Consider the following 18,298-nt stretch of genomic DNA (forward strand, 5'->3'; position numbering starts at 1 on the left):
AGCACCTGCAAAACCTCCATTTCAACAATTATAATTCGCCAAAAAATGAATACAGATTTAAAAGCGCTGTACCTGATTTGTTGTTTATAAATAATGAGAGTTTAAACTGATAATTTATCTTGCTTTCCAAATTAATCTCTAACATCTCAAATGCACATTTCAGTTTTTAAAATATACAGAATTAGGAAAAAAACACATTTCCTTTCAGTCCAAGTACTAAAAATCAGATACAGGGCTTTTAAACAAATGTAATGGACATTTGCTGTGTCGTTGATAAAGTATAAACCATTCCAGTTACACAAGGTAACACAACATTTGCTACATTTACATCAGTGCATTAAGAACTGCTGTATGCGTATGTGGAGCCAAAGCAACTCGCAAACCAGTGACACGTCGCTGTTTGCTGTTTAGACTGTGATGTGCAGCACAACACTATATTGCAGGGGTCTCCATCCAGCTGCTCCCCAAAGGCTTTCTACAGTTCTAAATACGTTTAATGAGTCAGATTAAAGTGATAGTCTGTAGGTTTAAATGGTTTGCAAATTTACTAAGTTGCATATAGTTGACTGACTGGGCCTGCAATTTGACATAATGTAAGTAATGTTAAAGAAAAGTCCCTCCCTTTGCTGATCGTAGTAACTATTCAGAGGCCCTGGGGCCATCACTTTGACCAATGAGACGAACGTTCCTGTGAACCAGCCTGTCAGGTTCAGTTTTGAAGAGGAGGGAGAGGAAGCTTGATCGCATACTTCTCATTTTACAAACTATTAGTGGCTTTCAGGTCCAATCAGGAGGGGAGGACTTGACTGCTTACTTTTACTTTCACAGATGCATTTTCTCTTTGTGTACCAAACAACTGTCTTTATGAACACATTAAACACAATGTGTGTACATTTAGATGATTCAGAAGAAACAAGATTTATTTCAAAATGTATAAAAAATTATGTTAGTGTTATAATATTGTGGCTGCCGACAGTTGACTGTACTGTACGTCCCAACGTTGCTCAAGTATCCTCCAAGCGTGAGTCACTCACTGCCCTTTTATTTCGTAAAAGTAGCTCACGGGGGAAAAGGTTGGAGGCCCCTGCTATATTTGTTTATTGATAACATTGTTATGTAAGAAGCTTTCAATACAAACCTGGCCGTATAACTGAAACCTTGCATAGCTCAACACCAAGTTACGGTCAAAAGAAAACTACTGTTATTTTAAACACTGCTTATACCGTTGTAATCACAAACTGCATCATTCAGGATTCTTCCGGACCAAAAACCCAAACCTTAGTGTATATTAAGCACTGGAGAGATACAGCATTAATGTCTACCATTAAGTAGCGGTATTGCAGCATTGTCTTGCAGATCCTGGTTCTCTGAAAATTCACAGCAAAAACATCCATGATTTTGGTCTCACCATGTTGCACCAAGTTAGAACGTCACAACTCAATTGAGAAAATAGCAAATACAGTAATTTCCTACCATAACTATGACTCTGAACAGCACACTGACTGAAAGTTCCTACATGGCTGAGTTTACAGGTAAGTCCATTAAATACATGAGTGCTATGTTGTGATTTGGTTTATAGATATCACTGTTTGAGTGGTTCCTGTTGCTGATGCATAGAGTAATTCATTTGAGAAATAGTTTTTTATTATTATTATTATTATTATTATTATGAGTAAATGAGGAGTTTGTACAGAGCTGAAGATGGAGTTTTCTGTTCATGTTCGTCATAGTTCACAGTCACTTCTCCAATAGCCTCTCTATTATGGCACATTACCATCTTATGCTGGTGTTGGACTGACAATGCTTCCTGCTTGTGCAGTTAGTGCAGCAATGGAGGATGCTTTGGCCACTTGCACAATCGATGTAACACTTTAATTCCACCTAAACAAAAGGTACCGTATGTCAGTGTTTCTATTATTTCTTGTTCTGAAATTTACTACACAAAGCAGCGTTTTTTGCACTGTTAGTGAACTATTTGGTAAATGTCCTACAGTGTACTTTTGTTTACTAAGAACATCGCAATTCTCTTCAGTCTAGTAACAATTTCATCAAATCATAATTAACCTTGACTCTTTAGCTTTTCTTATCAAATATTTAGACTTCCTTAACAAATCCCTCTGCTACACAGTCTTTAATGGAGGGCCTGAAATGATGTGCCACAATGTAAATGCTCCCTTTGCACAGAACATTTAGATCCACAGTAAATGAACTGTGAAATGAATGCATGTGTGTAAGACCTGCATACCGCTCCTAGAACTGATACTTTGTACGCACGAAATCATGTCTTATTGGTTAATCTGGACAAAGTTAGATGACTATTACTTCAAATATTTGAACGTGCTCGCCTGCAGCTGAGAGCCGGTTCAGAGCGAGATCCCGTCGGCTGCAGAGATTACGCAGAAACACTCAAATATTTGCAAACAGCCGTCTTGTAGTTTGCCCTGACGGGAGCAGTAAAAGGCACTGTGTGGGGATCATTCGGATTCTAAATGTTGTTCCTGCTGCGAAATGGCTATGTTGTTGATTTTGTCGTGGGCTAAAAAAGCAACATCGGGATGAGCTTTGTACCAGAAATTCGCCATTCGTGTCCGTGATGATACTTTTACACACAGCAGCACGTGAATCCCCCCTGTATCGGTGTCCCACAAACACTATGAAGAACTGAAGAGACGGATGAGGCTAATGCACCTGATGATCCAGCGTTAAGTCCTTCAGTAACAGCAAACGTTTCCGGTAATGGCGCCATCTTTGAGGAATATTTCAGCCGTACACCAACATGTATTGGCTCTATTTCTCCAAATGAATTGCTAACAAACAAAACTCTGTCTCGTCTCCTCCCATTAGACCACAACGAAGGTCCAGTCTCTGAAATGGCCGATAGACAGTCTTGTGGGCTCAGGAAATTATTTGTTTTTTTTCTGCATTATCAATGTTGTTTTCCCATAAATAATGATATAAGTTTGATGAGCTGAATGAGAAGCACATACTTTATCTTGTTTCATTTGTATGCCATTGGTGTATCTCCAGATTGTGTATTCAAAAGTCCATTGTCCTGTACGCTGCATAGTCGACTGGGTCACTGCAGCTTCTCACAGTATCCTCGTCATCGTCGTGGCCCTTTTACAAACTAGTCTCTCTCAGAAACATTGTCCCGATGCTGTACGAGACCTTCCTCATGGCTGCTGGGGGCGCGGAGCGAGAGCTGGTTAACGAGGCGTGACTGTGAGACGTCCCCGCCTCCAGGAAGTAACACGTCCCTGGGATCTCTTTGGGGAAATTGTCAGGGAGCTCCAGCCGGGATCGCGGGGTGAAAGAGAACGTGCGGTCGTCTTTTAGCAACCTGCGACGAAAGCAAACAGCACAGCATTATGTTTCTGTTATTAAAGGTTTACGTCACAGCCATTTCTAGCAAGTAGCAGACTATGCAAACAGCCCGGAAGTAGAAGAAGTGAGAGCAGTTTAAAAAAATAGTTGGACATGAAGAGATGGAGTTAAGTAAAATGCAAGTGATAAAATTGCAGGCTTAAAGGTCCTATGTCATGCAAAATTTACTTTTTGGAGCTTTTAGCCAATGTTATATCCTTATCAAAAGCACCCCCATAGTGGTTTTTGGCTTTATTCGGACAGTTCTAGGCAATCCTCCTGAATCCTGCTCTCCGAGCTATGTTTTTACATCATAGTGTCCACACTGCCCCTTTGGAGAAAACAAACGCACCCCCTGAGCGTCTGAACAGATGTCATGTTTGCACTGAAAGTGGTGAAGAAGGAGCTCTTTCTAACCTACTCTGGACACCTGTTCTTTTTTCTTACCTAATAATGTCATGGAGAAAATCGCGTTTGGCCAAGAGAGGTAATCGAAATCGTAATCGTAGTCAAAATAGAGTTTTTCTGTGACTGTCTCTTGATGGATGCTTGGTGAACCTTTACCGGAATCAAAGTGGATTAACTTTTATAACCACCGCGAGTCCCATAACGTAAACACCCGATGGAGCGGCCATGACAGAGCGATGAGTCAATCAAAACGCGTGTTAGCTTATGTGTTAGACAGTTACGAAGCTGTAAATGGCTAACGCATTTACGGCCATCAGAAAAACAAGACACTCATAGCTTACAGTCTCATGGATGTAATCTGCTCTGTTGCACTGTGTCCACTTTATCACTTTGTCGCTTTATACACCTACACATCTAATACAATCCCAACGTTGTTCTTTGTCAAATTGTTGTCGTTTTACCATATTTTACTTTTGCATGCCCCTATATAGCCTTATAGTTTAAAGTCTTACAGCTTATTTTTTATCTAAATTCCTAGTTTGTGAACCTGTTCTCAAACAATGGCAATAAAAAGTAATAAACACTGACCCTAATGTTTTTGTGATTGAAAACCTATTTTTTTTTGTGAAATTATATCAACCCCTGCTTCAGACAATGCGCATATCATTACAGGCTTCACTCTTTACCCCCCATGTGACATTGCAGACAGTTAATGGAATCTACTGCTGGGCCATTAGAGCCTCTACACTCGAAACAGGTTTAGGGAGAAGGACTAGTATGTTTATGCGATACTCACTGGTATGTTGTTGGGCTGACGTTGATACACCGAGGCTGGCTACCAGATTCAAATTTGCTCGCCAGCGTCACATTGTTTCCAAAGAGACAATAGCGTGGCATCTTGACTCCGACCACTCCAGCCAGCACTGAGCCCGTGTGGATGCCTACCCTCAGCTGAAGAGACACACAGGGAGCTTGTTAGAGTAATATTAGGCTGGATATAAAAGGTCCAAGTCAGAGAACAGTAGAAAAATACATGTATGCACACAGTTCACAGGGTCCAGTGTCTTTGAGGGGCTGGCGAGGACCACATTTTATAAATATAGGGAAGGAAGAGGAAATAATACATTTTTCCTGACTGTGTTGCTACCATGACACTCATATCACACTGCCTATACCCACTTTCAATACAGTACTTGACAGTTTGTAGAGATCCAAGCGTTCCAATTAATATCAGAAGTTTGCATTTCAAGTTTGTCTAGAAAATAACCAAAACCGGAGACGAATATGGTGTCACCCACAATGTTTTTTTGTTTTGTTTTTTTTACATCAAAATTGCAAAGAAATAGTCAAGAAAATGAGGTGTAATAAAGAGAAGCAGCGTTCGATGCTAACGTCTGCAGACAGTTAGCAAGCTGGCTACTACAGGAAACTTTTCAGCGTACGTTAGCCTGCTAAAGGTATTTTTCCTATAGCCGTTAGCATTTAGCCATCAAACATCCCGTATTATGATGTTTTCAGCTGTTGTCAACCCATCAACCACATTTAGATGAGGTCAAAGCCCTGTTAGAAATCACTCATACAGTGGTATATGCATAAGTATGGGCCCTCCTTTAACTTTTTGCCATACTATGGACCATAAACATAAATATATTTATCTGAAATTTTATGTGAAAGACACACACAAAGTGATAAACAATTGTGAGGTGAAATGAAATGTACATACGATTTACATTTTTGTTTACAAATAAAAAACTGAAAAGTGTGATGTGCAGAAGTATAGCCCCCCTTTCCTTTTAGTGCAACCAATTTCCTTCAGAAGTTGCCTGATGATTTCTGAATGATCACATGTTGACCCAATGACTAAATAGAGTCTACCTGTGTGTGATCTAGTGTCAGTTCAAATACAGCTGCTCTGTGATGGTCTCAGAGGTCTGTTCAGAGACTATTGTGGAGCAGACAGCATCATGAAGTCCAATAACACACCAGACAGGTCCTGGATAAAGTTATTGAGAAGTGTAAAGCTGAGTTAGGTTATAAAAAGATTTCCAAAGCTTTGAATATTTCTCAAAGTACAGTTAAATACACCATCCAGGAATGGAAAAAGTCTGGCATCACTGCAAACCTGTCAAGACCCTGCCGTCCACCTAAACTTACTGACCGAACAAGGACAGCCCTGACCAGAGCTGTTACCAAGAAGCCTATGATGACCCTGGATGAAGTGCAGAGAGCTACAGCTCAGGTGGGGGAAACTGTCCACAGAACAACTATTAGTCATACACTGCACAAATCTAGCCGTTATGGCAGATTGGCCAGAACAAAACATTTTTGAAAGAAAGTCATAAGAAGTCCCGTTTGCTGTTTGCCAGAAGACAAATGGAGGCGACACGGAGGCTTCTGGCAAACAGCAAACTGGACTTATGGTTTCCTTTTAAAAATGCCACAGCCTTAACCAGTCATTTTCTATGGGGACACAACGAAACGGATGAAATGTATGCATTTACGGTAACAGTCTCAGATACAGTAGCTTACGGCGTTTCTGTGATTTCTGTGCTTCACGTCACTTTATAAAAGTGACGCGGTTTGTTCTGCTTCACCTGTTGAGCTCTGTGCAGTATAGCGTCCCCAGTGGTTAGACCAGGAATAGCTCCGTTGCTATGCCTCCCACACGCTCGGGGTAAACGGAGCAGACGGACAGATTCGCTGACGGGCAAAACTCGTGGCGTGGCCGTCTGCGTTTCGAACGTGAAGCATAAATGAGCCCGTGAGAGTCGTGTGACGTCACGTGAACGCAAAAACACCCCAGATTAACACGCGGGTCCCAAAACCGAACGGGCGCTCGCGGGGTTTTTAATGGTCTTACTGGAGCATCCCGTCGTCCCGGTAACCAACGCCACTGCGAGCATGCCAGCACACTGCGCCGTCGTCATGGCAACAACAGGCAACCGCCGGGTAGCGAGGCAGAACGAGCGCGGACGGAGAGAGAGAGAGAGAGAGAGAGAGAGAGAGAGACGGAGGGAAGGGCAACAGAAGAAAAAAATAAACCTATAATTAGATGCAGGAACCTTGACAGTCCTGAGTTGGGATGAGACGAAAGAGAGGGAGAGACATAGGAAGAAAGAGCGCGGCGTGGGTGAACCAGCGTGACCTATTTTTAAGCCGCACGGCTCGCAGATGGCTTGTACACTTGTACGTCTGACCCGACAACAGATAGCGATCGTTTACACTCGTATAAACAAATGTGCATCCAGTAGTGCCCACTCTCTGCCGCTTTATTTAGAGGGGAAAAAGAAGGCAGTGTGCGAACGTGTGCAGACTGCTTTTCCATGTGAGTCAGCAGCATCTGGGGCAAACGGCACCGGGCGGGCCAATCGCTGAACGGCACATAATCGCGGCAAACTAATCATATTCAAGCAGACAGGAAGTGAAACTATTATCATGGAAAGACAACTCCTGACACAAGTCCATGTTTGTGCAGCGTCTGGGTGGAAATGGAGAGCTACAGCATCGGCTTTGTTTCCATATGGCACAATTGGTTTTCTAAAACGGACGTATCGCAACTGATCTCCATGGTAACCGCGCCATATTGCTGGGTTGCAGGTTCTAGAATGTGATGATGTCATTGGACCCAGCGGGGGGCAGGAGCCAGTTTTAATAACATTACACTTTCACGAGTCGTAGCTAAAAAGAAAATATATGAATTTAAAAAATGATCTTTAATATCAACCACTGGGTCCAAGATCTCTCTGTACAAGACCAAAAATTTCCTCAAAAACAAAATAATTTTTCCTCTATATAATAGTATAGGCCTTTAGAATGCTGTGATGTCACCTGCAACCCAGCAATTGGGGGATAACAGACAGCTTTCCATGGACTTCAAGTCGGCAGAAACTGATCAGTATTTATCTCTAAAATTTTTCATTTGCAGAATTAAACCAAATTGCCTTTTTGGTCAGCAGCACTGAAAGTTTCAAACATTTTCAAGGCATCTTTCACAATCAAAATCTTTAATTAGATTTTGAAAATAAATACATGCAGCTGATTCATGAACTTAAACATGATTTATACAAACCTCAGCTCTAACAGAAAGGAATGCTTTTTTGTCCAGTTTCTTTTAACACACGAAATGTTTCCATTGTCTTGTCCAAACTCCAAAACTAGGAGCTGTTTCTGCCAAAGAAATGGCTGTAAACCTGACGATTATGAAGTCTCATGACGATTATTAAGACTGACCAAACTCAAGCTCAATTGGCTGCGATTTTGCTAAAATTTCGATTAATTGCCCAGCCCTAGCATGCGGACAGTTAGCAAGCCCGCCACTCTGGGAAACTTTTCGGTCCTACTCAATGTATTTTCCCTATCCACCTTATTCCGGAAGTTCGCGTGGGCGCCGCCATGAATTGTGCCCGCCCCTTTTCTCCAATCTGTTAACATGGGACTGGAGAAGTCCAGATAAAATCAGTCACTACACGAAAACAGAGCCATTTTTCAGCCGCACAGAGAAACGGTGCGGTGTTGACATGTTGGTGCAAATGAACATTGGCCATTTTACACAAATCAATCGACTAAACATCAGATTTGAGCGGAGAATATTTTCCCTCGTTCTCCGTTTAAATGAACGGGGTTCGCGCTCGACCGGAAGTGTCTGTACAACGGAAGTGCCGAGACAAAGCAAAAAGTGGCAAAGGTGGGCGGGGCGAAATAAGGTGAATAGCCGTTAGCATTTAGCCATAAAGGATTGAAAATTCTGAAAGATCCAGATACTTTCAGCTGTTACTACATTTGTGGTGAAAGCCTACAGTAGCTACAAATGATTTATGAATGCACAGACTTTATTTTAGATAAGAATTAGCATATAAAAGTGGCCTCAAAGCTAAATGCTAAATCATATTCAGTTAAGTTTCTGCTTTTTGTGGATCCAATGTCCACTAATTTGGGGCCACAGCAACGCAGACAGTAGAGCGAACCCCGCAGGTGCACACTGTTGTTGTGTCCTTGGGCAAGACACTTTGCCTCCAGTGTCTAACACTGGTGTATGAATGAAAGTGCGAATGGGTGATGGTTCCTTGATGTAAAGCGCTTTGAGTGCCTAATGAAGGTAAAAAAGCTTCATAATGCTTTATAATTTTGACAATTTACCATTTAAAGGAACAGGCCACCATTTTTCCATACTGAGATACAGTATGTTCTTACCCGAGCTTAGACGAGTTGATACGTACTGGTCTGGTCTTTGTGCGTGCCCTCAGTCACCCCAAACGACTAAAGATGTTGTTAGCATTTGGCCTCTCCCAATGTATTCCTATGGCTCCAAACGGGAGTGAAGTTGTAAGTGACAGGTACACATCAACTCATCTAAGCTCAGGTAAGAACATATCTCAGTATGAAAAAAACGGTGGCCTATACCTTTAAATATCATCTTATAATACGCTAATTATAAAGAAACCACAGAAATCATGTAAAGGCCATGAAATGGACATATCTCAATTAAAAAACAGGTCCGGGATGATGGTGACTGCATTTTTGCTGATTTTTTTTTTTAATAAAGCCTAAAAACCTTGTTCAGTTGACAGTCGAGGTTTTCCTATACGATTGCCCATAAATTAATGAAAGGCCTAAAGTGTATGCAGGGGGGGAAAAAATGTGAATCACTGCTCAGCAACATACATGTATGTTTGAACGCAACCAATTATGGAAATGGAAAGTTTCGTTTGTGGAGGGGCAATCGTGTTAAGTACACAAATCGAGACACACTAAAGTGACTCAGTTTCCAAAATTTCTATCCTCATTATGCACTTCTTGCAGGCCTCTCAAAGCAGCCTCCTTTTCTCTCGCTCATAGCGCCGCAGAGCTCTCTTTCTAGTTTGCATAACAGTGCAACTGGCTGGAGATGAGTGCACTTGGTTAAAAGCGTTGATCATGCCGGATTGATGAGTAGCTGTGTAACACTCCTTAATTCGCGAACTGAGGGGAGGAGAGATACAGAGCAACATGGCGCAACACAGAGCAAGAAGTTGGAGGAGAAAAGGCAAAGGAAAGAGCGGAGTCAAAAAGAACAGCGAGCGAGCGGGGACAGAAAATGGAGGAGCGGGAGACCGTGCCAAAAACGCTTGGCAAGGCCTTTCTATTTTGAGACAAATGTTGAGAGCAGCAGTGCACGGAACAGTGTCCAGTCTGTTATCCCGCGGCTATTTCATTTCTGACACACAATTAAATTATTAAAGAAAACACTCATGTTAACAGTTCCCAGATAACACTGGCTGTGAATTTGGCCCCAGTGTTGAGTCCTCTCTTTTTGCAAGGAAGAACAAAACTATTGCAACTGATTAGGCGTAAAGTTATTCAGTAGTTAGTAGTGTCATAGTTTGAAATTGTAAAAATACTGCGGCAACGATCAAGCGGCAAAATCATCATCAGCAGACTACTTGAACATCCTGAATGACCAGGTTATTCCATCAATGGATTTCTTCTTCCCTGATGGCACAAGCACGGGCACAATGACAGGATTCATTGGGCTTACGTTGTGAAAGAGCGGTTGAGGGAGCATGAGACATCATTTTCACTCATGGATTGGCCGCCACAGAGTCCAGATCTTAACCCCATTGAGAACTTTTGGGATGTGCAGGAGACGGCTTTGCTTAGTGGTCACACTCTCCCATCATCAATACATGATCTTGGGGTGAAATGTATGCAACACTGGGTCTTTCCGACAATACAGGTGCTCAGGACTTACTGTACTCAAGTAACATTTTCTCCAAGTACTTTTTTTTAACTTTTATTGTAGTATTTATTGGGGTCACAACCTTTTTACTTGTACAGAATTATTTCACAGTAACGTTACTCTTACTTGAGTAAATATTTTGGTTACTCTATCCACCTATGTGTAATCAAACTTAAAGGCAGGCAGGCAGGCAGTGCATAGCATAACATATAGAGACCGATATCAGCTGGCCGATATATATCGTGCTGATATTTGGGGATTTTACAATATCGGCTGTTGGCCGATCTAGTGCCGAAAAAAGCCGATATTTACGGGACTTTGCGTGTTTTGCATTGGAAAAAGCAAAGTCAGGGCTTTAAAATGAGACCTCCCACAACTCCTTGGGCCTCAGAGGAGGTGAGAAACACAAGTTTCACTAAACTTCCGTCAATATGGACTTGCCACATGTCATTTTGAAGTGCAGTATCTGGAGAATTCAATTGCTGAGTTAGTTTTAACCTCCACGATTGTATTTTTGATCATTGCGCAAAATGCCGCGGCTAGTAACACTATGTAATAATATATAATATAACAACTAATCAAAGCTAGGTCAGAAACTATGATTGGATCACCTATACAATACAATAAAATCAGCCAGTGCTGGAGCGGCTAAGTATTTGTTTTTACAGGATTAGAGACCAGACATTTGGAAAGATCGGCCAAAAATATCGGCATCAGCCAATTAACATCCCAAAATATCGGCTTTCGAAAAAAACATATTGGGCGGCCTCTAATAACATTATATTAAAGTAAAAACTCACCTTGATAGGCCTCCCATCAGGTGTTAGCACTTCCTCTGAAAGCTCCATCATCTTCAGAGCCATTTGAGCGATAGGCTTCGCGTGACTGTCCACTTTCTTATGGAGTCCCCCGGCCACACAGTAGGCGTCTCCTATGGTCTCAATCTGCATCACAAAAACACCAAAGTTTGGCGACACTGATAAGGATAATGGCAAAGCGATTCAATGATGCAGGGTAGGCAGTGAAGCGGGAATGTATAATCACAGGGGTTGAATTTGGGGAAGTTTTGCAACCTTCCCAGAGACATATTAGTTTGTTGAAACTCCAGTGTTTGTTCACTGTTATTGGGCTGGCAGGAAGTTTTGAACATCAGTCTTTCCTCTATTGACAGGTTTATTATAGAGAGCAGTTTAGAGACGATAATCTGCGCCAGGTCAAACTGACACAAGGACAGCTTCATATATACACCAGGCTGTCACGAAACTGAACTCTCGACTGGCCTATTGTGCACATACAGCTATACATTTTTGATACTACTTTGAAACGCTATAGATTTTCCGTCTGAACTTTACAAGTGGTCATATTAACAATAAAGCTAACTGAACTGCACTGATATTGAAGGTTGTAAACATTATCAACAGAAATCTGCTGGAAAATTATCCAACATATACATAGCAAACTATATTTGCACTCTATACTCATATATATATATATACAAACACCATGGCGTCTTATGGAAGAGACGCAGCATTGACACTGCGCTGTGAGAAGTGAAAACAAGGAGACAGACCATTTAGACTTTGCAGCTGGAAAGTCATTCAGACAGTAACCATGACAATAGCAACATATGGACCCTCCCCTGTGTGTCTCCTCTGCACACTCGCTCTGCCTATTCACATAAACCCTCTGCCTACAGCCAGCCTCGCTATCTCCACTCCGATTCCTCATCCGTGACATCTCGCTCAAACAGAGAAGCAGATATGTGCGATTCCCTGTGAAGCGCTACGTTAAAAGTAGGACAGACTGATAAGGGAGAAGTAAAGAAGGTGCGAGCGATAAAACACGCATGAGTGCAGGACCGAAGAGAGGAGATCTTTTCGAAGCCGGCCCTCGTCCGCCGTGTCAGATGGCCAATAATCACACATGGTTGTTAAGCTGCAACAGAGCGGTCGTTAATCACTGACTATTCCCCAACTCGGGCGCACAGTGACACAGAGTCGCACGCACTGGAAACATGTTGCCTCAAAGGGAGCAGCAGTTTCATGTGTCTGGGTTTTAACGGCTGTGCGCAGGTAGAATGACAATATGGGCATGGAATAAGAAGCAACCGCTCTCATTTTTAACTAAAGTGTTTGCTGCATAATTGTAGTTGATTTGATGTAGCAATATAGCAAAGACTGCAATTAAGACTCCCCTTCCAGAGCTGCTGAGGGCCAGCTGCTGGTTTCAACAGCTCCCAGTGTCACTTTGATAAACAAGGGCTCATATATGAATGTTTTGTCCACTGGTTTCATACTTCACGGACAACTTTATTCTACTGTTATCTTTGGATTTTAGGTGTTGTTTCTACACCTTTTATATTGAAGTACTCCAAGTTTAATATTGAATACTTCGATTTCTTCGAACTTGACCTCTTTTGTGATTTGCTGTTGCAACCAGAGCCGGTTTACAGTAACTCTGGTTCTGTGCGCAGGGACCAGAGGTGACAGAATGTGACCATTTGCCATTTTAAAAAGTTGGGAAATAGACTTGTTGTAGTCCTAAATCCCAGTCTCACAGTGGCTTAGTGGTTCTCACACAGAGGGACGGGGCCTCAATTGAGGTCATTACTTTCCCCTTCTGCCCTGCACTACTGCACAGTGGAACCGTTTTTGACCATAAATGTATTCGCTCTTCGTCGAATAACCATGGGATGCGAACTGTAGGGCCCCCGTGTGGATTTTTGCTTAGGGCCCCAGAAGGGCCAGCACCGGCTCTGGTTGCAACAATGCAATTTCCCTACAGTGGGACAAGTAAAGGCATTATTATCTTAACTTATATAATATCTGAAAAAATAAAACGGAAAAATATAAGCTGCATCAGTAGTTTAAACTTGTAGCCTAATAGTTTGTTTTAGGGTTTTCCTTTTGCTTCATCCCGGATCATAATGTACTATGCAGCCATTGTAAAACATGAGCACAGCATGTTTATTTGAGGAGCATGGCTGATCAATGATGCAATATTTTTTTATTTTAATTTAATTTATAAATGATGATTATTATTATTACATTTTAATGGTCAGTTTAGCTTATGATACGTCGGGTGTCATTTACCAAGCGTTTCTTTGAGTGACAACCAGAGCATGTGCCAAAGTGGATAAACAGCAGAGTCATTTGCGCATGTTTTTGTCACGCAGCATTCCCTCATTTACATATCGGATTTGGTGCCCTAATACTTTAATACAGGCAATTTCAAATGGTAAATTAGGTGCAACATGCCCACAAATACTTATATGCTATTTTCCAGCTTGCACTCGCTATTTAGCATCTGTCTCGGTAAACGACCCCACAGAATTGAAAGATTGTAAATACTTTGGGGTCCGGAGTAAAGGCCGAGGAGGTCCGCCAGTTGGAGACCTCTGGTTTAGCAGTTCATATTTCACTCGTTTATCAAGTATTATTGCACCTGAACATGTTTAACATGTGCGTTGTTAACTGAACCTCAACTTCAAAGTACCTTAAATCGCAAGTGCCAGAAAGACCACAGTTTGACATTTGTTAAAAATCATGTCACCCACACTGAAAATTAGCCTATACAGAGTTTAAAAATGTTTAAATTATGTATTTTCCTCCCCCTACATGTTCCAGCCATGTCCTGATGTGAAGAATGACCCCAGACTTCACCACCACTGCCTCTAAAATCCTGCTCTGCCACTCAAAAAGGTGTTAATTCGGGTCCGAATTAAGGTGCAGTTACACGTATGACCCGAGGTGGCAGTAGTGAGTATAAAATGGCTAACTTGCATCTAGCCCCTTTAAAGCAGAACTAAGTAACTCATGCCCCTAGAGGCGCCAGGTGTCATATCATGTTGCTTTTTTGTACTCATTAATTGTCTGTGAGAGTAAATACTGCGCTGACAGAAAAGACAAAGTGTGACAGGGATATTGTACATCCAATTACACAATGGAAATCTTTTATTTCACTTAGACTTGGCTGTAGATACTGCTGAAGTGGCGCTAGCCCGCAGTTTGCTTTGCCCGCTTGCCTTTTAGCTTCTTCGTCGTGGTTCCATTAGTGTGTATTTGAGACTCCGACCCGGTGGCAGCGAAGTTGCAGTTTTCTGGCCAGAGACACCAGGGAGAGATGAAAGCATCCCATTAACGTTGGTATTACCCCCAGAGGGACTATGAAAAGGATTTATTAAGTTGAACAAGTTACTTAGTACTGCTTTAATGCATTTACACGTTACTTAAGTATTTCCTCAACAATAATGTCCTCTGCAAACAGAAAATCGTCTTCATGAGGTCTTGCATATAAAACCAACTATACCATCGTAATACTGTAGACCTCCTCCAATATAATATGAAAGACATGTGATTTTTGTGAATGTTTAGCCATTCTTATTCCAGTCTTCCAGTCCCTGAATCTTTTTAATAAGTGCAATGTGAACTGAATCTTGATTTTGAAAAACAAATCTAATTTCAATCACAGGTTGTTCCGCCTCAGTCCCACACACACTGCTGTCTACCCACCTTATAGACGTCCAGGATGCCGCACTGGTAGTCGAAGCGCGTGTAGAGCTCGTTGAGCATGGAGATGACCTGCATGGGGGTGCACTGGGCGCACACGGCCGTGAAGCCCACGATGTCTGAGAACAGCATAGTGACGTCGTCGAACTTTCGTGCGGGTACGTGGTGCCCCTGCCACAGCTTTTGAGCCACGTTGCCCGGAAATATGGAATACAGGAGGTCCACGGTGCGCCTCTTCTCCTCCTCCAGAGCTTGGTGTGTCCGCTCCAGTGTAGCCTGTCAGCGCATACGCGAGAGGAGAACATGATCACTTTGGCTCAGCGTGTCTGTTTGATGCGCCGCTTGACTGTGACATGACTTCGGGGAATGCTGCAGAAAATTAAAACTACTGGTGCATGCAACTGTGTATTAATCCAACTTAATAGGATTTTTATGAACTGTGTGTGTACTTCTTAGGTCTTGTACTCAAGCTTGTTAGGTGCAGTTTCTTGTCCTCTGCTTTTGACCCAGCCTTCAAACCCGCCGGAGCAACCTGTCTGCAGAGAGCAACAACAGTGCAGCGCCACGGGACCCATCTCCAGATCATAAGCAAGGTTTGGTGGAGATTATTTTATTCTTTTGGGTTCAGAACAAAGACCGGAAGAAGAAAAAAAAACTCAACACAGAAATGCCCACACCATCTGGGACTTTGAACAAAGGGTTTTCTTTCTTTGAGGCTAGAGCACTAACTAAGTCTAGTTGGTGTGAGAGAGCTGACTGCATGAAACAAAAATGCTATTTAAAAAGTCTGTGGTAACATGGCCAAATATTGACTGATTTATTATTTTCAGCATTAGCGAGTTGGAAAGCGTTTGATAAGGGAAAATGTCAGTGAATGGTCCAGGGAGATTTGTGTGTGTGTGCGTAACCATGGGCTCCTGCAGGATTTTTGCAAAGGTACACATTGTAATCCTTGTATTTTTTTCCTCCCCAAGTGCCCACACATCTCTATAGAAGCCTAAAATCAATATAGTATTAAGTCAAGGAAGACTAGGAACAGTGCGTGTCAGAAAATAAATTGGCCAATGTGATGATTCGAGTGAAATTCTGCTGCACCTTTAACTTGTCCATCCGCTTCTTCAGGCCGTCCTGGGCTTTAGCCTGCTCTCCCACCAGGATGACGTCTCTCGTGGCGTCGTGAATGGGGATGTCTGACAGATGGAGACCTCTGCCCATGAGCTCCTCCAGTTTATCAACACGAGGTGAGCCCAGAAACATCAGCGAGCAGGACTCGGGGACGTGGAGCATCTGGCCTTTCAACTCCATCACCTGTAGATAAAGATACGAGATTAGTTACTCGAGTATGGCTGAGAACTCGACATTTGAATATGCTCAGTGGAGATGAAACTGTGTTGTTTTAGGTTCTGCTGATGCTATGCAGTGGCTTCAGACATTTTCAGATCTCTAAAGGGCCGATAGTCTCACTGAAGTCTCCGCAACATCTCCTCAACTCGGACAGATTGCACACATACAAAGGGTTGGAGTCTAGAGTCGCCGCTAGACACGAAGACTCCAGGTAGTCTTGGTGAAAACAAACAGGTTTGATTTCAGCAGAGTCTCCGAATGGTCACCGCATGGTCTCAGAGAGTTCTCCGAAGTCTCAAACAGCTGTGGCAATGTTGCGAACACTATTTGTTGTCCTCAACCTGTGAGACCTTTCTGTGACATCCCTGCAATGTCTCCGAGACCAATCAGATACCAAGGAGATCTCAAAGGGTCGTCTGGAGTGTCTTTTAAATCTCCTTGGTATCTGACAGGTCTCTGAGACATTGCAGGGACGTCACAGAAACGTCTCACAGGTTGAAGACAGCAAATAGTGTTCTCGACACAACTGCATGAGACCGCGGTGAACTCTTGGAGACCAGGCAGAGACCATACAGAGATATTTTCAAGTCTCGATGAAGTCTCCACTGAAATCGAACCTGTTTGTTTTCACCAAGACTACCTGGAGCCTCACCTTATCTGCAGGGGACGTCTCCATGACCAGCGACTTTAGTCTCCAACTAGTCTACGAGTGAGACAGGCCCTTTAGGGTTTCACATTATATTGCCAAATTGATGAGGTCTCCCATCAGACAGACATTTACACATGTTTCCCTTGTCCTGAATTGGTCAATTTTAAAATCTTGTTCTGATACAATTTGAGAATTGATTCTTAATTCTAAAAGATAAAACTGACGGGATGGACACGGAGAATTACATACCTCTACATAATGGCACAAAAGCAAAACGAGACTTGTTTACACAAAGATGAACTACGGTGACACATTATCTGAAAACATGAATGTAAAACCCTATGTCAAAGCCACACATTTCACCCAAATAAATAGGATAAAAAAGAGGAATTTATATTATTACAGATATTTCTATGCCATGGAGATGTCGACTGAAGGCCGCCAAAGAATAAGATTTACATCACTTGGATCCTCATCCGAATTAATTCCTTGATTAGTACACACCACCAAAAAAAATAGCATTTAGCTGGTAATTAGGATAAGGTTTTGTATTGCTGGCAGTAGGATAATCCAAAATGTTACGCAACCTGTCTTTAAACAAACTTCTGGCTTTGAAAAACAACACAAGAACATTGATCTAATCACAAAACGGAAGAAATGCAGGTTGATTACTTCCCCAAATGATCTTGATGTATGTAGTGAAATTTGCAACTGGACAGACTGGTGACCTAATACACGATCACACTAATGTCACTGGTTAAATCCACAAGACATCACAGAATTTGTCTTGACTGCGTGAAACTGGTTTGCACTAGGGATGCAACCTTATGGCTTTGCATTTGTCCAATTTTACACCTTTCCTTAAATACCCAATGCTCTTCATCGCCGTTTCCCTTTTCTCTCTCTCGCTGTCTTCCTCCCTCCATAGTGTCAGCTAGATTATTCCGCTAGTGAGCACACTGCAGCCCTGTTTTATTTATAGCACAAGGCTCTCCTAGGTCTGCATAATACATAGTCTACATCTACACAAGCAGACGCACACGATTCGTCTTTGCACTAACACACCCAGTGCGTCTCAGCAGGGGCACAACTGTCCATCTCCGAGCGCCGGCATATGACAAACATGCAGGGCAATCAAATATTATGCACATAGCGGAGTGTCAAAGCCAAGAATACGCCAGTGACATAATCAGTAGAGGTGATTGGCAAAGAAATGCAAACAAACAGACAATATTACGGAGTAGTGAGTACACATCTTGGGCAAGTAATTGTGCCTGAAAGTTTTGTGAGGGCTTTAAAGAGGGGGTATTA

General features: G+C 42.4%; 1 protein-coding gene across 1 annotated transcript in view; it reads right to left on the reverse strand.

Annotated features, from left to right (window-relative positions):
• Positions 1-224: 224 nt before the first annotated feature.
• The window catches only part of gucy1a2 (guanylate cyclase 1, soluble, alpha 2), a 33,279-nt gene continuing 15,205 nt past the window's right edge, over positions 225-18,298 (reverse strand). The window contains exons 5-9 of the mRNA XM_079573981.1: positions 16,090-16,302; positions 14,998-15,270; positions 11,287-11,430; positions 4,568-4,722; positions 225-3,340 (exon numbers count right to left, since the gene is read on the reverse strand). Coding sequence (XP_079430107.1) covers positions 3,121-3,340; positions 4,568-4,722; positions 11,287-11,430; positions 14,998-15,270; positions 16,090-16,302 — 1,005 coding nt within the window. The 3' untranslated portion in view covers positions 225-3,120. The remainder of the gene's footprint in view (positions 3,341-4,567; positions 4,723-11,286; positions 11,431-14,997; positions 15,271-16,089; positions 16,303-18,298) is intronic.

The sequence above is a fragment of the Gobius niger genome (assembly GCF_951799975.1).
Source record: "Gobius niger genome assembly, chromosome: 1".
In the NCBI taxonomy this organism is placed as follows: Eukaryota; Metazoa; Chordata; class Actinopteri; order Gobiiformes; family Gobiidae; genus Gobius; species Gobius niger.